This window comes from Copadichromis virginalis, linkage group LG16, assembly GCF_057382275.1.
Source record: "Copadichromis virginalis isolate Kocher_CV1m ecotype Utaka linkage group LG16, C_Virginalis_male_GT1.1, whole genome shotgun sequence".
NCBI lineage: Eukaryota > Metazoa > Chordata > Actinopteri > Cichliformes > Cichlidae > Copadichromis > Copadichromis virginalis.
In genome coordinates, this window is record NC_140633.1 from 34,060,996 (window position 1) to 34,081,790 (window position 20,795).

Consider the following 20,795-nt stretch of genomic DNA (forward strand, 5'->3'; position numbering starts at 1 on the left):
CTGTCTGACCACTAAGAGACATGAGATTTACCATATGTTTAACTTGGTCAATCAAATATTTTGCAGCTAAAGAGAAACATCTTGAAATTGAACTCTTTCTTCGCAAGCACAACTATTTAAAAAAAAAAAAAAGACAATCCACTAGCTAACTGAACACAGCAAATCACATTTGGTTTCTTTTCACACTGTTTCCTACTATGATACTGGAGATTACAAAAGAGTCACGTTCTTACCGGTCACTGTTGGTGTCATGGGCGTGGCCCTCACTATCACTTTGCTCATTACAGAAGAGAGCTGTTCTTGGACACTGGGAAGGTCAGTGAACTCGGACACTGACAGAGCATAACTGGGCTCATATGATATTTTCTGCAGCTCTCTAGCATCTGAGGTCCTAGTTCCAATGCCAATCACATAAATGCCCTGCTGTTTGAGAGCTGAGGCTGGGCTATCTACATTGTCAAAAGACCTTCCCCCAGTTAGTAAGATCAATATCTGTGGGACACCCTGCAGGCGTCTACTTCCAGAGGAGTTTGTAAAGACGTTGTCTCTGACGTATTGGAGAGCTGCCCCAGTGTTTAGGGGTCTTCCTCCTCTGTGTCTAAGCCCTCTGACCGAGTCCACCACATCCTCCCTTGTGGTATATGTGTTCAGATAGAAATGGACCTCTGATTCTCTGCTGTACTGGACCACAGAGACATGGTCTTTGTTTTCTCCCACATTGATTTTCTCCACCACTCTCTCTACAAAATCACGCATGGCAGGAAAGCCATTCCTTGTGCCATCAGAACCATCCAGAAGGAATACAATATCTTTTCTGTCACGTGAAGCTGAGAAAAGACAGTAGGACAAAAAAATGAAAACCTTTCACAAAGCTTGTGAGATTATCTTTCACTGGCACACTAATATTTTAACAACACTAGCCTGGCCTACTTCTGTTTTAGAAAGACCACAGCATGCTACCAACTGGTTTGAAATGCACAAAAAACCTATACACACATCACATTCATTTATTTGCTTTTCCTCACTGTAGCTAAAATTAATAACTTTTGGAGCAAGCAACAGGATGTGTCTGACAACGTACCAATTACGGTTGGTAATTCTGGGGTGACTTCAAAAACTGCAGCTTCCACAGAGGACTCAAGTTGCTGTTGCACTTTGGGTAGGTCAGTAAGTTCAGACACAGATAGAGCATAACTGGGCTCGCCAGTTATGGTCTGAAGTTCTCTGGGGTCAGAGCCTCGGGTTCCAATTGCAATGGTCAAGACACCCAGCTGTTTGAGAGCAGAGGCTGGTTCATCAATACTGTCAAATGATCTTCCACCAGTGATCAATATTAGGACCTGCGGAGCTCCTGATGGCCGCCTGCTTCCGGCAGAGGCCGTGAAGACGTTATCCCTCAAGTACCGGAGAGCTGCTCCAGTGTTGAGGGGTCGTCCGCCTTTGTGCCTCAAACCTCTGACACTGTCAAGGACCTCTCTTTTTGTGGTGTACGTGTTCAGATAGAACTGGACGGCTGGATCGCTGCTGTACTGAACAACCGACACACGGTCTTTGCCATCATCCACACTGAGTGTGTCTACTTGTTTTTGGACAAAGTCTCTCATAGCTGGGAATCCACTTCTAGTAGCATCAGATCCATCCAGCAAAAACACCACATCCCTTCCTGCTGGCTGTCTGACCACTAAGAGACATGAGATTTACCATATGTTTAACTTGGTCAATCAAATATTTTGCAGCTAAAAAGCACCATGGTAAAAGTGAACTCTTTCTTTACAACCACAACTATTTTATAAAAAAAACAAAAAACAAAAACGAAAACAGAACAAAAAAAAAAAGGAAAAACAATCCACTGGCTGATTAAACACAGCAAAACCAAATGATTTCTTTTCACACTGTTTCCTACAATGATACTGGACTTTGAAGATGGGTCATGTTCTTACCAGTTACTGTTGGGGTCAAAGGTGTGACCCTCATTGGCACTGTGCTCATTACAGAAGAGAGCTGTTCTTGAACATTGGGAAGGTCAGTGAACTCAGACACAGATACAGCATGACTGGGCTCGCCAGTTATGGTCTGAAGTTCTCTGGGGTCAGAGCCTCGGGTTCCAATTGCAATGGTCAAGACACCCAGCTGTTTGAGAGCAGAGGCTGGTTCATCAATACTGTCAAATGATCTTCCACCAGTGATCAATATTAGGACCTGCGGAGCTCCTGATGGCCGCCTGCTTCCGGCAGAGGCCGTGAAGACGTTATCCCTCAAGTACCGGAGAGCTGCTCCAGTGTTGAGGGGTCGTCCGCCTTTGTGCCTCAAACCTCTGACACTGTCAAGGACCTCTCTTTTTGTGGTGTACGTGTTCAGATAGAACTGGACGGCTGGATCGCTGCTGTACTGAACAACCGACACACGGTCTTTGCCATCATCCACACTGAGTGTGTCTACTTGTTTTTGGACAAAGTCTCTCATAGCTGGGAATCCACTTCTAGTAGCATCAGATCCATCCAGCAAAAACACCACATCCCTTCCTGCTGGCTGTCTGACCACTAAGAGACATGAGATTTACCATATGTTTAACTTGGTCAATCAAATATTTTGCAGCTAAAAAGCACCATGGTAAAAGTGAACTCTTTCTTTACAACCACAACTATTTTATAAAAAAAACAAAAAACAAAAACGAAAACAGAACAAAAAAAAAAAGGAAAAACAATCCACTGGCTGATTAAACACAGCAAAACCAAATGATTTCTTTTCACACTGTTTCCTACAATGATACTGGACTTTGAAGATGGGTCATGTTCTTACCAGTTACTGTTGGGGTCAAAGGTGTGACCCTCATTGGCACTGTGCTCATTACAGAAGAGAGCTGTTCTTGAACATTGGGAAGGTCAGTGAACTCAGACACAGATACAGCATGACTGGGCTCGCCAGTTATGGTCTGAAGTTCTCTGGGGTCAGAGCCTCGGGTTCCAATTGCAATGGTCAAGACACCCAGCTGTTTGAGAGCAGAGGCTGGTTCATCAATACTGTCAAATGATCTTCCACCAGTGATCAATATTAGGACCTGCGGAACTCCTGATGGCCGCCTGCTTCCGGCAGAGGCCGTGAAGACGTTATCCCTCAAGTACCGGAGAGCTGCTCCAGTGTTGAGGGGTCGTCCGCCTTTGTGCCTCAAACCTCTGACACTGTCAAGGACCTCTCTTTTTGTGGTGTACGTGTTCAGATAGAACTGGACGGCTGGATCGCTGCTGTACTGAACAACCGACACACGGTCTTTGCCATCATCCACACTGAGTGTGTCTACTTGTTTTTGGACAAAGTCTCTCATAGCTGGGAATCCACTTCTAGTAGCATCAGATCCATCCAGCAAAAACACCACATCCCTTCCTGCTGGCTGTCTGACCACTAAGAGACATGAGATTTACCATATGTTTAACTTGGTCAATCAAATATTTTGCAGCTAAAGAGAAACATCTTGAAATTGAACTCTTTCTTCGCAAGCACAACTATTTAAAAAAAAAAAAAAAGACAATCCACTAGCTAACTGAACACAGCAAATCACATTTGGTTTATTTTCACACTGTTTCCTACTATGATACTGGAGATTACAAAAGAGTCACGTTCTTACCGGTCACTGTTGGTGTCATGGGCGTGGCCCTCACTATCACTTTGCTCATTACAGAAGAGAGCTGTTCTTGGACACTGGGAAGGTCAGTGAACTCGGACACTGACAGAGCATAACTGGGCTCATATGATATTTTCTGCAGCTCTCTAGCATCTGAGGTCCTAGTTCCAATGCCAATCACATAAATGCCCTGCTGTTTGAGAGCTGAGGCTGGGCTATCTACATTGTCAAAAGACCTTCCCCCAGTTAGTAAGATCAATATCTGTGGGACACCCTGCAGGCGTCTACTTCCAGAGGAGTTTGTAAAGACGTTGTCTCTGACGTATTGGAGAGCTGCCCCAGTGTTTAGGGGTCTTCCTCCTCTGTGTCTAAGCCCTCTGACCGAGTCCACCACATCCTCCCTTGTGGTATATGTGTTCAGATAGAAATGGACCTCTGGTTCTCTGCTGTACTGGACCACAGAGACATGGTCTTTGTTTTCTCCCACATTGATTTTCTCCACCACTCTCTCTACAAAATCACGCATGGCAGGAAAGCCATTCCTTGTGCCATCAGAACCATCCAGAAGGAATACAATATCTTTTCTGTCACGTGAAGCTGAGAAAAGACAGTAGGACAAAAAAATGAAAACCTTTCACAAAGCTTGTGAGATTATCTTTCACTGGCACACTAATATTTTAACAACACTAGCCTGGCCTACTTCTGTTTTAGAAAGACCACAGCATGCTACCAACTGGTTTGAAATGCACAAAAAACCTATACACACATCACATTCATTTATTTGCTTTTCCTCACTGTAGCTAAAATTAATAACTTTTGGAGCAAGCAACAGGATGTGTCTGACAACGTACCAATTACGGTTGGTAATTCTGGGGTGACTTCAAAAACTGCAGCTTCCACAGAGGACTCAAGTTGCTGTTGCACTTTGGGTAGGTCAGTAAGTTCAGACACAGATACAGCATGACTGGGCTCGCCAGTTATGGTCTGAAGTTCTCTGGGGTCAGAGCCTCGGGTTCCAATTGCAATGGTCAAGACACCCAGCTGTTTGAGAGCAGAGGCTGGTTCATCAATACTGTCAAATGATCTTCCACCAGTGATCAATATTAGGACCTGCGGAGCTCCTGATGGCCGCCTGCTTCCGGCAGAGGCCGTGAAGACGTTATCCCTCAAGTACCGGAGAGCTGCTCCAGTGTTGAGGGGTCGTCCGCCTTTGTGCCTCAAACCTCTGACACTGTCAAGGACCTCTCTTTTTGTGGTGTACGTGTTCAGATAGAACTGGACGGCTGGATCGCTGCTGTACTGAACAACCGACACACGGTCTTTGCCATCATCCACACTGAGTGTGTCTACTTGTTTTTGGACAAAGTCTCTCATAGCTGGGAATCCACTTCTAGTAGCATCAGATCCATCCAGCAAAAACACCACATCCCTTCCTGCTGGCTGTCTGACCACTAAGAGACATGAGATTTACCATATGTTTAACTTGGTCAATCAAATATTTTGCAGCTAAAAAGCACCATGGTAAAAGTGAACTCTTTCTTTACAACCACAACTATTTTATAAAAAAAACAAAAAACAAAAACGAAAACAGAACAAAAAAAAAAAGGAAAAACAATCCACTGGCTGATTAAACACAGCAAAACCAAATGATTTCTTTTCACACTGTTTCCTACAATGATACTGGACTTTGAAGATGGGTCATGTTCTTACCAGTTACTGTTGGGGTCAAAGGTGTGACCCTCATTGGCACTGTGCTCATTACAGAAGAGAGCTGTTCTTGAACATTGGGAAGGTCAGTGAACTCAGACACAGATACAGCATGACTGGGCTCGCCAGTTATGGTCTGAAGTTCTCTGGGGTCAGAGCCTCGGGTTCCAATTGCAATGGTCAAGACACCCAGCTGTTTGAGAGCAGAGGCTGGTTCATCAATACTGTCAAATGATCTTCCACCAGTGATCAATATTAGGACCTGCGGAGCTCCTGATGGCCGCCTGCTTCCGGCAGAGGCCGTGAAGACGTTATCCCTCAAGTACCGGAGAGCTGCTCCAGTGTTGAGGGGTCGTCCGCCTTTGTGCCTCAAACCTCTGACACTGTCAAGGACCTCTCTTTTTGTGGTGTACGTGTTCAGATAGAACTGGACGGCTGGATCGCTGCTGTACTGAACAACCGACACACGGTCTTTGCCATCATCCACACTGAGTGTGTCTACTTGTTTTTGGACAAAGTCTCTCATAGCTGGGAATCCACTTCTAGTAGCATCAGATCCATCCAGCAAAAACACCACATCCCTTCCTGCTGGCTGTCTGACCACTAAGAGACATGAGATTTACCATATGTTTAACTTGGTCAATCAAATATTTTGCAGCTAAAAAGCACCATGGTAAAAGTGAACTCTTTCTTTACAACCACAACTATTTTATAAAAAAAACAAAAAACAAAAACGAAAACAGAACAAAAAAAAAAAGGAAAAACAATCCACTGGCTGATTAAACACAGCAAAACCAAATGATTTCTTTTCACACTGTTTCCTACAATGATACTGGACTTTGAAGATGGGTCATGTTCTTACCAGTTACTGTTGGGGTCAAAGGTGTGACCCTCATTGGCACTGTGCTCATTACAGAAGAGAGCTGTTCTTGAACATTGGGAAGGTCAGTGAACTCAGACACAGATACAGCATGACTGGGCTCGCCAGTTATGGTCTGAAGTTCTCTGGGGTCAGAGCCTCGGGTTCCAATTGCAATGGTCAAGACACCCAGCTGTTTGAGAGCAGAGGCTGGTTCATCAATACTGTCAAATGATCTTCCACCAGTGATCAATATTAGGACCTGCGGAACTCCTGATGGCCGCCTGCTTCCGGCAGAGGCCGTGAAGACGTTATCCCTCAAGTACCGGAGAGCTGCTCCAGTGTTGAGGGGTCGTCCGCCTTTGTGCCTCAAACCTCTGACACTGTCAAGGACCTCTCTTTTTGTGGTGTACGTGTTCAGATAGAACTGGACGGCTGGATCGCTGCTGTACTGAACAACCGACACACGGTCTTTGCCATCATCCACACTGAGTGTGTCTACTTGTTTTTGGACAAAGTCTCTCATAGCTGGGAATCCACTTCTAGTAGCATCAGATCCATCCAGCAAAAACACCACATCCCTTCCTGCTGGCTGTCTGACCACTAAGAGACATGAGATTTACCATATGTTTAACTTGGTCAATCAAATATTTTGCAGCTAAAGAGAAACATCTTGAAATTGAACTCTTTCTTCGCAAGCACAACTATTTAAAAAAAAAAAAAAAGACAATCCACTAGCTAACTGAACACAGCAAATCACATTTGGTTTATTTTCACACTGTTTCCTACTATGATACTGGAGATTACAAAAGAGTCACGTTCTTACCGGTCACTGTTGGTGTCATGGGCGTGGCCCTCACTATCACTTTGCTCATTACAGAAGAGAGCTGTTCTTGGACACTGGGAAGGTCAGTGAACTCGGACACTGACAGAGCATAACTGGGCTCATATGATATTTTCTGCAGCTCTCTAGCATCTGAGGTCCTAGTTCCAATGCCAATCACATAAATGCCCTGCTGTTTGAGAGCTGAGGCTGGGCTATCTACATTGTCAAAAGACCTTCCCCCAGTTAGTAAGATCAATATCTGTGGGACACCCTGCAGGCGTCTACTTCCAGAGGAGTTTGTAAAGACGTTGTCTCTGACGTATTGGAGAGCTGCCCCAGTGTTTAGGGGTCTTCCTCCTCTGTGTCTAAGCCCTCTGACCGAGTCCACCACATCCTCCCTTGTGGTATATGTGTTCAGATAGAAATGGACCTCTGGTTCTCTGCTGTACTGGACCACAGAGACATGGTCTTTGTTTTCTCCCACATTGATTTTCTCCACCACTCTCTCTACAAAATCACGCATGGCAGGAAAGCCATTCCTTGTGCCATCAGAACCATCCAGAAGGAATACAATATCTTTTCTGTCACGTGAAGCTGAGAAAAGACAGTAGGACAAAAAAATGAAAACCTTTCACAAAGCTTGTGAGATTATCTTTCACTGGCACACTAATATTTTAACAACACTAGCCTGGCCTACTTCTGTTTTAGAAAGACCACAGCATGCTACCAACTGGTTTGAAATGCACAAAAAACCTATACACACATCACATTCATTTATTTGCTTTTCCTCACTGTAGCTAAAATTAATAACTTTTGGAGCAAGCAACAGGATGTGTCTGACAACGTACCAATTACGGTTGGTAATTCTGGGGTGACTTCAAAAACTGCAGCTTCCACAGAGGACTCAAGTTGCTGTTGCACTTTGGGTAGGTCAGTAAGTTCAGACACAGATACAGCATGACTGGGCTCGCCAGTTATGGTCTGAAGTTCTCTGGGGTCAGAGCCTCGGGTTCCAATTGCAATGGTCAAGACACCCAGCTGTTTGAGAGCAGAGGCTGGTTCATCAATACTGTCAAATGATCTTCCACCAGTGATCAATATTAGGACCTGCGGAACTCCTGAGGGCCGCCTGCTTCCGGCAGAGGCCGTGAAGACGTTATCCCTCAAGTACCGGAGAGCTGCTCCAGTGTTGAGGGGTCGTCCGCCTTTGTGCCTCAAACCTCTGACACTGTCAAGGACCTCTCTTTTTGTGGTGTACGTGTTCAGATAGAACTGGACGGCTGGATTGCTGCTGTACTGAACAACCGACACACGGTCTTTGCCATCATCCACACTGAGTGTGTCTACTTGTTTTTGGACAAAGTCTCTCATAGCTGGGAATCCACTTCTAGTAGCATCAGATCCATCCAGCAAAAACACCACATCCCTTCCTGCTGGCTGTCTGACCACTAAGAGACATGAGATTTACCATATGTTTAACTTGGTCAATCAAATATTTTGCAGCTAAAAAGCACCATGGTAAAAGTGAACTCTTTCTTTACAACCACAACTATTTTATAAAAAAAACAAAAAACAAAAACGAAAACAGAACAAAAAAAAAAAGGAAAAACAATCCACTGGCTGATTAAACACAGCAAAACCAAATGATTTCTTTTCACACTGTTTCCTACAATGATACTGGACTTTGAAGATGGGTCATGTTCTTACCAGTTACTGTTGGGGTCAAAGGTGTGACCCTCATTGGCACTGTGCTCATTACAGAAGAGAGCTGTTCTTGAACATTGGGAAGGTCAGTGAACTCAGACACAGATACAGCATGACTGGGCTCGCCAGTTATGGTCTGAAGTTCTCTGGGGTCAGAGCCTCGGGTTCCAATTGCAATGGTCAAGACACCCAGCTGTTTGAGAGCAGAGGCTGGTTCATCAATACTGTCAAATGATCTTCCACCAGTGATCAATATTAGGACCTGCGGAACTCCTGATGGCCGCCTGCTTCCGGCAGAGGCCGTGAAGACGTTATCCCTCAAGTACCGGAGAGCTGCTCCAGTGTTGAGGGGTCGTCCGCCTTTGTGCCTCAAACCTCTGACACTGTCAAGGACCTCTCTTTTTGTGGTGTACGTGTTCAGATAGAACTGGACGGCTGGATCGCTGCTGTACTGAACAACCGACACACGGTCTTTGCCATCATCCACACTGAGTGTGTCTACTTGTTTTTGGACAAAGTCTCTCATAGCTGGGAATCCACTTCTAGTAGCATCAGATCCATCCAGCAAAAACACCACATCCCTTCCTGCTGGCTGTCTGACCACTAAGAGACATGAGATTTACCATATGTTTAACTTGGTCAATCAAATATTTTGCAGCTAAAGAGAAACATCTTGAAATTGAACTCTTTCTTCGCAAGCACAACTATTTAAAAAAAAAAAAAAAAGACAATCCACTAGCTAACTGAACACAGCAAATCACATTTGGTTTCTTTTCACACTGTTTCCTACCATGATACTGGAGATTACAAAGGAGTCACGTTCTTACCGGTCACTGTTGGTGTCATGGGCGTGGCCCTCACTATCACTTTGCTCATTACAGAAGAGAGCTGTTCTTGGACACTGGGAAGGTCAGTGAACTCGGACACTGACAGAGCATAACTGGGCTCATATGATATTTTCTGCAGCTCTCTAGCATCTGAGGTCCTAGTTCCAATGCCAATCACATAAATGCCCTGCTGTTTGAGAGCTGAGGCTGGGCTATCTACATTGTCAAAAGACCTTCCCCCAGTTAGTAAGATCAATATCTGTGGGACACCCTGCAGGCGTCTACTTCCAGAGGAGTTTGTAAAGACGTTGTCTCTGACGTATTGGAGAGCTGCCCCAGTGTTTAGGGGTCTTCCTCCTCTGTGTCTAAGCCCTCTGACCGAGTCCACCACATCCTCCCTTGTGGTATATGTGTTCAGATAGAAATGGACCTCTGATTCTCTGCTGTACTGGACCACAGAGACATGGTCTTTGTTTTCTCCCACATTGATTTTCTCCACCACTCTCTCTACAAAATCACGCATGGCAGGAAAGCCATTCCTTGTGCCATCAGAACCATCCAGAAGGAATACAATATCTTTTCTGTCACGTGAAGCTGAGAAAAGACAGTAGGACAAAAAAATGAAAACCTTTCACAAAGCTTGTGAGATTATCTTTCACTGGCACACTAATATTTTAACAACACTAGCCTGGCCTACTTCTGTTTTAGAAAGACCACAGCATGCTACCAACTGGTTTGAAATGCACAAAAAACCTATACACACATCACATTCATTTATTTGCTTTTCCTCACTGTAGCTAAAATTAATAACTTTTGGAGCAAGCAACAGGATGTGTCTGACAACGTACCAATTACGGTTGGTAATTCTGGGGTGACTTCAAAAACTGCAGCTTCCACAGAGGACTCAAGTTGCTGTTGCACTTTGGGTAGGTCAGTAAGTTCAGACACAGATAGAGCATAACTGGGCTCGCCAGTTATGGTCTGAAGTTCTCTGGGGTCAGAGCCTCGGGTTCCAATTGCAATGGTCAAGACACCCAGCTGTTTGAGAGCAGAGGCTGGTTCATCAATACTGTCAAATGATCTTCCACCAGTGATCAATATTAGGACCTGCGGAACTCCTGAGGGCCGCCTGCTTCCGGCAGAGGCCGTGAAGACGTTATCCCTCAAGTACCGGAGAGCTGCTCCAGTGTTGAGGGGTCGTCCGCCTTTGTGCCTCAAACCTCTGACACTGTCAAGGACCTCTCTTTTTGTGGTGTACGTGTTCAGATAGAACTGGACGGCTGGATCGCTGCTGTACTGAACAACCGACACACGGTCTTTGCCATCATCCACACTGAGTGTGTCTACTTGTTTTTGGACAAAGTCTCTCATAGCTGGGAATCCACTTCTAGTAGCATCAGATCCATCCAGCAAAAACACCACATCCCTTCCTGCTGGCTGTCTGACCACTAAGAGACATGAGATTTACCATATGTTTAACTTGGTCAATCAAATATTTTGCAGCTAAAAAGCACCATGGTAAAAGTGAACTCTTTCTTTACAACCACAACTATTTTATAAAAAAAACAAAAAACAAAAACGAAAACAGAACAAAAAAAAAAAGGAAAAACAATCCACTGGCTGATTAAACACAGCAAAACCAAATGATTTCTTTTCACACTGTTTCCTACAATGATACTGGACTTTGAAGATGGGTCATGTTCTTACCAGTTACTGTTGGGGTCAAAGGTGTGACCCTCATTGGCACTGTGCTCATTACAGAAGAGAGCTGTTCTTGAACATTGGGAAGGTCAGTGAACTCAGACACAGATACAGCATGACTGGGCTCGCCAGTTATGGTCTGAAGTTCTCTGGGGTCAGAGCCTCGGGTTCCAATTGCAATGGTCAAGACACCCAGCTGTTTGAGAGCAGAGGCTGGTTCATCAATACTGTCAAATGATCTTCCACCAGTGATCAATATTAGGACCTGCGGAACTCCTGATGGCCGCCTGCTTCCGGCAGAGGCCGTGAAGACGTTATCCCTCAAGTACCGGAGAGCTGCTCCAGTGTTGAGGGGTCGTCCGCCTTTGTGCCTCAAACCTCTGACACTGTCAAGGACCTCTCTTTTTGTGGTGTACGTGTTCAGATAGAACTGGACGGCTGGATCGCTGCTGTACTGAACAACCGACACACGGTCTTTGCCATCATCCACACTGAGTGTGTCTACTTGTTTTTGGACAAAGTCTCTCATAGCTGGGAATCCACTTCTAGTAGCATCAGATCCATCCAGCAAAAACACCACATCCCTTCCTGCTGGCTGTCTGACCACTAAGAGACATGAGATTTACCATATGTTTAACTTGGTCAATCAAATATTTTGCAGCTAAAGAGAAACATCTTGAAATTGAACTCTTTCTTCGCAAGCACAACTATTTAAAAAAAAAAAAAAAAGACAATCCACTAGCTAACTGAACACAGCAAATCACATTTGGTTTCTTTTCACACTGTTTCCTACCATGATACTGGAGATTACAAAAGAGTCACGTTCTTACCGGTCACTGTTGGTGTCATGGGCGTGGCCCTCACTATCACTTTGCTCATTACAGAAGAGAGCTGTTCTTGGACACTGGGAAGGTCAGTGAACTCGGACACTGACAGAGCATAACTGGGCTCATATGATATTTTCTGCAGCTCTCTAGCATCTGAGGTCCTAGTTCCAATGCCAATCACATAAATGCCCTGCTGTTTGAGAGCTGAGGCTGGGCTATCTACATTGTCAAAAGACCTTCCCCCAGTTAGTAAGATCAATATCTGTGGGACACCCTGCAGGCGTCTACTTCCAGAGGAGTTTGTAAAGACGTTGTCTCTGACATATTGGAGAGCTGCCCCAGTGTTTAGGGGTCTTCCTCCTCTGTGTCTAAGCCCTCTGACCGAGTCCACCACATCCTCCCTTGTGGTATATGTGTTCAGATAGAAATGGACCTCTGATTCTCTGCTGTACTGGACCACAGAGACATGGTCTTTGTTTTCTCCCACATTGATTTTCTCCACCACTCTCTCTACAAAATCACGCATGGCAGGAAAGCCATTCCTTGTGCCATCAGAACCATCCAGAAGGAATACAATATCTTTTCTGTCACGTGAAGCTGAGAAAAGACAGTAGGACAAAAAAATGAAAACCTTTCACAAAGCTTGTGAGATTATCTTTCACTGGCACACTAATATTTTAACAACACTAGCCTGGCCTACTTCTGTTTTAGAAAGACCACAGCATGCTACCAACTGGTTTGAAATGCACAAAAAACCTATACACACATCACATTCATTTATTTGCTTTTCCTCACTGTAGCTAAAATTAATAACTTTTGGAGCAAGCAACAGGATGTGTCTGACAACGTACCAATTACGGTTGGTAATTCTGGGGTGACTTCAAAAACTGCAGCTTCCACAGAGGACTCAAGTTGCTGTTGCACTTTGGGTAGGTCAGTAAGTTCAGACACAGATAGAGCATAACTGGGCTCGCCAGTTATGGTCTGAAGTTCTCTGGGGTCAGAGCCTCGGGTTCCAATTGCAATGGTCAAGACACCCAGCTGTTTGAGAGCAGAGGCTGGTTCATCAATACTGTCAAATGATCTTCCACCAGTGATCAATATTAGGACCTGCGGAACTCCTGAGGGCCGCCTGCTTCCGGCAGAGGCCGTGAAGACGTTATCCCTCAAGTACCGGAGAGCTGCTCCAGTGTTGAGGGGTCGTCCGCCTTTGTGCCTCAAACCTCTGACACTGTCAAGGACCTCTCTTTTTGTGGTGTACGTGTTCAGATAGAACTGGACGGCTGGATCGCTGCTGTACTGAACAACCGACACACGGTCTTTGCCATCATCCACACTGAGTGTGTCTACTTGTTTTTGGACAAAGTCTCTCATAGCTGGGAATCCACTTCTAGTAGCATCAGATCCATCCAGCAAAAACACCACATCCCTTCCTGCTGGCTGTCTGACCACTAAGAGACATGAGATTTACCATATGTTTAACTTGGTCAATCAAATATTTTGCAGCTAAAAAGCACCATGGTAAAAGTGAACTCTTTTTTTACAACCACAACTATTTTATAAAAAAAACAAAAAACAAAAACGAAAACAGAACAAAAAAAAAAAGGAAAAACAATCCACTGGCTGATTAAACACAGCAAAACCAAATGATTTCTTTTCACACTGTTTCCTACAATGATACTGGACTTTGAAGATGGGTCATGTTCTTACCAGTTACTGTTGGGGTCAAAGGTGTGACCCTCATTGGCACTGTGCTCATTACAGAAGAGAGCTGTTCTTGAACATTGGGAAGGTCAGTGAACTCAGACACAGATACAGCATGACTGGGCTCGCCAGTTATGGTCTGAAGTTCTCTGGGGTCAGAGCCTCGGGTTCCAATTGCAATGGTCAAGACACCCAGCTGTTTGAGAGCAGAGGCTGGTTCATCAATACTGTCAAATGATCTTCCACCAGTGATCAATATTAGGACCTGCGGAACTCCTGATGGCCGCCTGCTTCCGGCAGAGGCCGTGAAGACGTTATCCCTCAAGTACCGGAGAGCTGCTCCAGTGTTGAGGGGTCGTCCGCCTTTGTGCCTCAAACCTCTGACACTGTCAAGGACCTCTCTTTTTGTGGTGTACGTGTTCAGATAGAACTGGACGGCTGGATCGCTGCTGTACTGAACAACCGACACACGGTCTTTGCCATCATCCACACTGAGTGTGTCTACTTGTTTTTGGACAAAGTCTCTCATAGCTGGGAATCCACTTCTAGTAGCATCAGATCCATCCAGCAAAAACACCACATCCCTTCCTGCTGGCTGTCTGACCACTAAGAGACATGAGATTTACCATATGTTTAACTTGGTCAATCAAATATTTTGCATCTAAAGAGAAACATCTTGAAATTGAACTCTTTCTTCGCAAGCACAACTATTTAAAAAAAAAAAAAGACAATCCACTAGCTAACTGAACACAGCAAATCACATTTGGTTTCTTTTCACACTGTTTCCTACTATGATACTGGAGATTACAAAGGAGTCACGTTCTTACCGGTCACTGTTGGTGTCATGGGCGTGGCCCTCACTATCACTTTGCTCATTACAGAAGAGAGCTGTTCTTGGACACTGGGAAGGTCAGTGAACTCGGACACTGACAGAGCATAACTGGGCTCATATGATATTTTCTGCAGCTCTCTAGCATCTGAGGTCCTAGTTCCAATGCCAATCACATAAATGCCCTGCTGTTTGAGAGCTGAGGCTGGGCTATCTACATTGTCAAAAGACCTTCCCCCAGTTAGTAAGATCAATATCTGTGGGACACCCTGCAGGCGTCTACTTCCAGAGGAGTTAGTAAAGACGTTGTCTCTGACGTATTGGAGAGCTGCCCCAGTGTTTAGGGGTCTTCCTCCTCTGTGTCTAAGCCCTCTGACCGAGTCCACCACATCCTCCCTTGTGGTATATGTGTTCAGATAGAAATGGACCTCTGGTTCTCTGCTGTACTGGACCACAGAGACATGGTCTTTGTTTTCTCCCACATTGATTTTCTCCACCACTCTCTCTACAAAATCACGCATGGCAGGAAAGCCATTCCTTGTGCCATCAGAACCATCCAGAAGGAATACAATATCTTTTCTGTCACGTGAAGCTGAGAAAAGACAGTAGGACAAAAAAATGAAAACCTTTCACAAAGCTTGTGAGATTATCTTTCACTGGCACACTAATATTTTAACAACACTAGCCTGGCCTACTTCTGTTTTAGAAAGACCACAGCATGCTACCAACTGGTTTGAAATGCACAAAAAACCTATACACACATCACATTCATTTATTTGCTTTTCCTCACTGTAGCTAAAATTAATAACTTTTGGAGCAAGCAACAGGATGTGTCTGACAACGTACCAATTACGGTTGGTAATTCTGGGGTGACTTCAAAAACTGCAGCTTCCACAGAGGACTCAAGTTGCTGTTGCACTTTGGGTAGGTCAGTAAGTTCAGACACAGATAGAGCATAACTGGGCTCGCCAGTTATGGTCTGAAGTTCTCTGGGGTCAGAGCCTCGGGTTCCAATTGCAATGGTCAAGACACCCAGCTGTTTGAGAGCAGAGGCTGGTTCATCAATACTGTCAAATGATCTTCCACCAGTGATCAATATTAGGACCTGCGGAACTCCTGAGGGCCGCCTGCTTCCGGCAGAGGCCGTGAAGACGTTATCCCTCAAGTACCGGAGAGCTGCTCCAGTGTTGAGGGGTCGTCCGCCTTTGTGCCTCAAACCTCTGACACTGTCAAGGACCTCTCTTTTTGTGGTGTACGTGTTCAGATAGAACTGGACGGCTGGATCGCTGCTGTACTGAACAACCGACACACGGTCTTTGCCATCATCCACACTGAGTGTGTCTACTTGTTTTTGGACAAAGTCTCTCATAGCTGGGAATCCACTTCTAGTAGCATCAGATCCATCCAGCAAAAACACCACATCCCTTCCTGCTGGCTGTCTGACCACTAAGAGACATGAGATTTACCATATGTTTAACTTGGTCAATCAAATATTTTGCATCTAAAGAGAAACATCTTGAAATTGAACTCTTTCTTCGCAAGCACAACTATTTAAAAAAAAAAAAAGACAATCCACTAGCTAACTGAACACAGCAAATCACATTTGGTTTCTTTTCACACTGTTTCCTACCATGATACTGGAGATTACAAAGGAGTCACGTTCTTACCGGTCACTGTTGGTGTCATGGGCGTGGCCCTCACTATCACTTTGCTCATTACAGAAGAGAGCTGTTCTTGGACACTGGGAAGGTCAGTGAACTCGGACACTGACAGAGCATAACTGGGCTCATATGATATTTTCTGCAGCTCTCTAGCATCTGAGGTCCTAGTTCCAATGCCAATCACATAAATGCCCTGCTGTTTGAGAGCTGAGGCTGGGCTATCTACATTGTCAAAAGACCTTCCCCCAGTTAGTAAGATCAATATCTGTGGGACACCCTGCAGGCGTCTACTTCCAGAGGAGTTTGTAAAGACGTTGTCTCTGACGTATTGGAGAGCTGCCCCAGTGTTTAGGGGTCTTCCTCCTCTGTGTCTAAGCCCTCTGACCGAGTCCACCACATCCTCCCTTGTGGTATATGTGTTCAGATAGAAATGGACCTCTGGTTCTCTGCTGTACTGGACCACAGAGACATGGTCTTTGTTTTCTCCCACATTGATTTTCTCCACCACTCTCTCTACAAAATCACGCATGGCAGGAAAGCCATTCCTTGTGCCATCAGAACCATCCAGAAGGAATACAATATCTTTTCTGTCACGTGAAGCTGAGAAAAGACAGTAGGACAAAAAAATGAAAACCTTTCACAAAGCTTGTGAGATTATCTTTCACTGGCACACTAATATTTTAACAACACTAGCCTGGCCTACTTCTGTTTTAGAAAGACCACAGCATGCTACCAACTGGTTTGAAATGCACAAAAAACCTATACACACATCACATTCATTTATTTGCTTTTCCTCACTGTAGCTAAAATTAATAACTTTTGGAGCAAGCAACAGGATGTGTCTGACAACGTACCAATTACGGTTGGTAATTCTGGGGTGACTTCAAAAACTGCAGCTTCCACAGAGGACTCAAGTTGCTGTTGCACTTTGGGTAGGTCAGTAAGTTCAGACACAGATAGAGCATAACTGGGCTCGCCAGTTATGGTCTGAAGTTCTCTGGGGTCAGAGCCTCGGGTTCCAATTGCAATGGTCAAGACACCCAGCTGTTTGAGAGCAGAGGCTGGTTCATCAATACTGTCAAATGATCTTCCACCAGTGATCAATATTAGGACCTGCGGAACTCCTGAGGGCCGCCTGCTTCCGGCAGAGGCCGTGAAGACGTTATCCCTCAAGTACCGGAGAGCTGCTCCAGTGTTGAGGGGTCGTCCGCCTTTGTGCCTCAAACCTCTGACACTGTCAAGGACCTCTCTTTTTGTGGTGTACGTGTTCAGATAGAACTGGACGGCTGGATCGCTGCTGTACTGAACAACCGACACACGGTCTTTGCCATCATCCACACTGAGTGTGTCTACTTGTTTTTGGACAAAGTCTCTCATAGCTGGGAATCCACTTCTAGTAGCATCAGATCCATCCAGCAAAAACACCACATCCCTTCCTGCTGGCTGTCTGACCACTAAGGGATATAAAGTTTTCAACATGTTTATCTTGGCCTGTCAAATGTTCTTCAACATAAAGCCATTTATTCAACTCACACTCATTGTTTTCTTTTTTTCTTCTTTAATTAGAAATACAGTTGCTGATTAATTTTTACTCACCTCTAATTCACTTGAATAAAATCTACATATTAAAATTAACGTATTAAATTTGACAACTCATTTAAATTCTTACCTCCCATTGTTTCCCCTTCAACTGCCATTTTAGTAAAGTGACTCTTCAAACTTTCCTGAATTCGAGGCAGATTTACAAAGTCTGGGACTGAGTATTTGAAATTTGGGTTTGATGAAATCATTTCCATCTCAGCTGAATTGGACATTCTTGATCCAATTGCAAATGTAGTGACGCCTGCTGTTTTAAGCATACTTGCTGGTCCTCTTGGAGAATCTCTTGATCTTCCACCAGCCAATACAATAAGTATTTGTTTGACTCCTTCATCTTGTCGACTTCCAGCATTTGGAACAAAGACATTATCCTTCACAAATTGCAGTCCTGCCCCAATATACTGTGGCCTTCCACCTTTGGGTTTAAGACTTGTAATGTGCTTTAGGACATCAGCTTTTGTTTTGTAAGTATCCAGATTAAAGTTAAGTTCAGCATTGTTGCTATACTGCACAACTGCAACTTTATCTTTTCTTTGGTCCAGGTCAAAGCTCGCAACCATTTTGGCAACAAATTCACGTATGGCACTGAAACTCATCCTGACATCATCAGATCCATCAATGAGAAATACAATATTTCGTTTTATGCTGGAGCTTGAACCTAAAAAAATTCAAAATCATGTAAATTTCTAAATGTTGTTTCTAACCAATTCAACAGTCATCAAATTACTGTTGAAGACACTTCAGCATGAGGTTTACAAGGTTTGTATTTAAATAATATTAAATGAGATATTTGTTTAATCAAACTTCATATCATCAAATGTTATTTTCACTTACCCACATGAGGTGTGATAGTACTTTTGAGAGAGGATATGACAGACAGCAACTGCTCTCTCACATGAGGAAAGTCAGAAGTATTCTTTATAAAATACATTGCTGTAGGAGCTAATTGTTCCATCTCAAACCTATCAGCATTATTCACACCAATGCCAAAAAGAACAATTCCCACATTTCGGAGCCTTTCTAATGGACCTAAGATTTCATCATTTGAATTTCTTCCACTGAAGAGTATCAGTATCTGTGGGACTGCATGCAGTGCTCTGCTTCCAGATGAAGCAGTGAAGACATTATTTTTCACATAATCAAGGGCTACACCAATGTTCACAGTGGACCCTCCTTTCAGTTTCATGTTGTCCAAATGATTAATGATATCATCTTTCATTAAGTATTTGTTTAGAAGAAACTCAGTTGTGGGCTCTGTGCTGTACTGGATTAAAGCAACTTGTGCTTTTCTTGGCCCAATTTCTATTTGCTTGACAAACTCTCTGACAAATTCCAAAGCTTGTTGTTCACTTGGTTGCATATCATCAGATCCATCAAGAAGAAAAACAATATCAGCACTCTGGAATCCTGTTTCTGCTGTCACAGATGTATCTGAAATGGGTTATGAAATATTTTACAACATTTACCTCTTACATATAACCTAAACGATAATCATGATATGCAATCATGTCCAGAAGGAAGCTATTATAAATTGTTGTTACTCTTACCAATAGTTGAAAATTCAGTTGTTTCTTTAGTGCCCCTCAACATGGCTTCCACTGATGGATCTAAGCTTTGTAGATTATTATAGTTTGTGACATAAAAATAATGTGCTGGTGTATAGGAGATAGTTTGCATTTCCAAAGTATCAGCATTCTCCGTTCCAATACTAAAGGTTTTGATGCCATTGTCTTTGAGTGATTGTGCTGGTCCTCTGACATCATCTCCAGATCTTCCACCACTAAAAACATACAGATACTGAGGGACCAAGTCTGCACGTCTGCCTCCAACTGAAGCAGAAAAGACGTTGTCTCTGACAAACTCCAGTGCTTTTCCAATGTTCAGTGGTCTTCCAAATTTATGTCTCATTGTTCTTATGGAATTGAGCACATCATTCTTGGAAGAATAAGAATTCAAGTAAAAATTAACAGTGGCATCACGACTGTACTGAACAACAGCCACTTGGTCTCTATCATTGCCCAAATTTAAACTTTCCACAGTTTTTTCAATAAAGCTTCGTATTTCTTCAAAACCATTCAGTGAGTCATATGATCCATCAATGAGAAACACTACATCATTTTTCTTAGAATCTGCAAAAAAAAAAAAAAATGTAAACAGAATGTGACAATGACGGTTTCTGAAAATCCTCCAAACTCTCTTCTTTACTAGATAATGAAAACATTGATTCTTACCGAGACCTGCTGTGGGAGCAATTTGTTCTACATGGTGCAAAGCCTCTCTTATCAATGCCAACACATCTTCCTGAACACTAGGAAGTTGTCCATATTCAGCAACTGGGAGCGCGTACTTGGGTTCATGAGCTATTGTCTGTAGCTCTAGAGTGTCAGCATCAGATGTCCCAATTACAACTGAAATGGCACCAATTTGCTTCATCATTCTGGCTGGGGTTCTTATGTCATCTGCAGATCGTCCACCAATCAGTAGTATGAGTATCTGTGGAATTCCCTCCTGACGTCTACTACCAGACATAGGGGTATATACATGTTCCTTCAAGTACTGGAGAGCAGCTCCAATGTTGTGAGGATAACCCCCTTTGTGTCTCAGACCATTTACTGCTTTAAGAATATCATTCTTTGTTGAATAACGACTCAAGTTAAAATTAATCTCTGCAGTGTCACTGTACTGGACCACAGCCATGCGATCTTTGTTTATATCGACGTTTAGATGCTTTGTTATCCTCTTTACAAAGTCAATAATATCTGGGAATTTTTGCTGAGAATCATCAGAACCATCAAGCAAAAAAACAATGTCTCTTCCGTTGGGATCTGTAATCAAGAGGAATTTGAACAAACTGGTTGATGATGACATTGAAAAATAAAATTGTTCTTGTAAATATGCATTTATCCTGCATACACAGCTTGTGCTTCAATTA

General features: G+C 43.8%; 8 protein-coding genes across 13 annotated transcripts in view; all 8 read right to left on the minus strand.

The window, feature by feature from the left end:
- LOC146691177 (collagen alpha-3(VI) chain-like) overlaps positions 1-20,795 on the minus strand; it is a 105,214-nt gene that overhangs the window by 65,195 nt on the left and 19,224 nt on the right. The gene's annotated exons all lie outside the window — the stretch shown is intronic.
- LOC146691191 (collagen alpha-3(VI) chain-like) lies at positions 211-3,322 on the minus strand. Of its 2 annotated transcripts, XM_085434480.1 has the most exons (3): positions 1,941-2,463; positions 1,082-1,666; positions 211-827 (listed from the first exon to the last, which is right to left on the minus strand). In XM_085434480.1, the coding sequence occupies exons 1-3, from the start codon at positions 2,461-2,463 to the stop codon at positions 211-213; spliced, it is 1,725 nt and encodes a 574-aa protein (XP_085290606.1). The 2 variants fall into 2 exon arrangements, with proteins under 2 accessions (XP_085290606.1, XP_085290607.1); XM_085434481.1 differs by lacking the exons at positions 211-827; positions 1,082-1,666 and adding an exon at positions 2,800-3,322 and having other exon boundaries at positions 1,900-2,540.
- LOC146691192 (collagen alpha-3(VI) chain-like) lies at positions 3,600-6,711 on the minus strand. Of its 2 annotated transcripts, XM_085434476.1 has the most exons (3): positions 5,330-5,852; positions 4,471-5,055; positions 3,600-4,216 (listed from the first exon to the last, which is right to left on the minus strand). In XM_085434476.1, exons 1-3 carry the CDS (start codon positions 5,850-5,852, stop codon positions 3,600-3,602), a joined length of 1,725 nt encoding a protein of 574 aa, XP_085290602.1. The 2 variants fall into 2 exon arrangements, with proteins under 2 accessions (XP_085290602.1, XP_085290603.1); XM_085434477.1 differs by lacking the exons at positions 3,600-4,216; positions 4,471-5,055 and adding an exon at positions 6,189-6,711 and having other exon boundaries at positions 5,289-5,929.
- LOC146691193 (collagen alpha-3(VI) chain-like) lies at positions 6,989-9,241 on the minus strand. Its single transcript, XM_085434478.1, has 3 exons — positions 8,719-9,241; positions 7,860-8,444; positions 6,989-7,605 (listed from the first exon to the last, which is right to left on the minus strand). The coding sequence occupies exons 1-3, from the start codon at positions 9,239-9,241 to the stop codon at positions 6,989-6,991; spliced, it is 1,725 nt and encodes a 574-aa protein (XP_085290604.1).
- LOC146691194 (collagen alpha-3(VI) chain-like) lies at positions 9,435-11,772 on the minus strand. Its single transcript, XM_085434466.1, has 3 exons — positions 11,250-11,772; positions 10,391-10,990; positions 9,435-10,136 (listed from the first exon to the last, which is right to left on the minus strand). Exons 1-3 carry the CDS (start codon positions 11,770-11,772, stop codon positions 9,520-9,522), a joined length of 1,740 nt encoding a protein of 579 aa, XP_085290592.1. The 3' UTR covers positions 9,435-9,519.
- LOC146691195 (collagen alpha-3(VI) chain-like) lies at positions 13,740-17,656 on the minus strand. 3 transcript variants are annotated; one of them, XM_085434463.1, is made up of 3 exons: positions 16,271-17,028; positions 15,450-16,049; positions 14,578-15,195 (listed from the first exon to the last, which is right to left on the minus strand). In XM_085434463.1, the coding sequence occupies exons 1-3, from the start codon at positions 16,791-16,793 to the stop codon at positions 14,579-14,581; spliced, it is 1,740 nt and encodes a 579-aa protein (XP_085290589.1). In that variant the 5' UTR covers positions 16,794-17,028; the 3' UTR covers position 14,578. The 3 variants fall into 3 exon arrangements, with proteins under 3 accessions (XP_085290590.1, XP_085290589.1, XP_085290591.1); XM_085434464.1 differs by lacking the exons at positions 15,450-16,049; positions 16,271-17,028 and adding an exon at positions 13,740-14,380 and having other exon boundaries at positions 14,602-15,359; XM_085434465.1 differs by lacking the exons at positions 14,578-15,195; positions 15,450-16,049 and adding an exon at positions 17,119-17,656 and having other exon boundaries at positions 16,163-16,864.
- LOC146691196 (collagen alpha-3(VI) chain-like) lies at positions 17,695-19,371 on the minus strand. The gene is made up of 3 exons (XM_085434673.1): positions 19,344-19,371; positions 18,698-19,294; positions 17,695-18,521 (listed from the first exon to the last, which is right to left on the minus strand). The coding sequence occupies exons 1-3, from the start codon at positions 19,369-19,371 to the stop codon at positions 17,896-17,898; spliced, it is 1,251 nt and encodes a 416-aa protein (XP_085290799.1). The 3' UTR covers positions 17,695-17,895.
- On the minus strand, positions 19,242-20,744 carry LOC146691197 (collagen alpha-3(VI) chain-like). The gene has a single exon (XM_085434674.1). It carries the CDS (start codon positions 20,729-20,731, stop codon positions 19,388-19,390), a length of 1,344 nt encoding a protein of 447 aa, XP_085290800.1. The 5' UTR covers positions 20,732-20,744; the 3' UTR covers positions 19,242-19,387.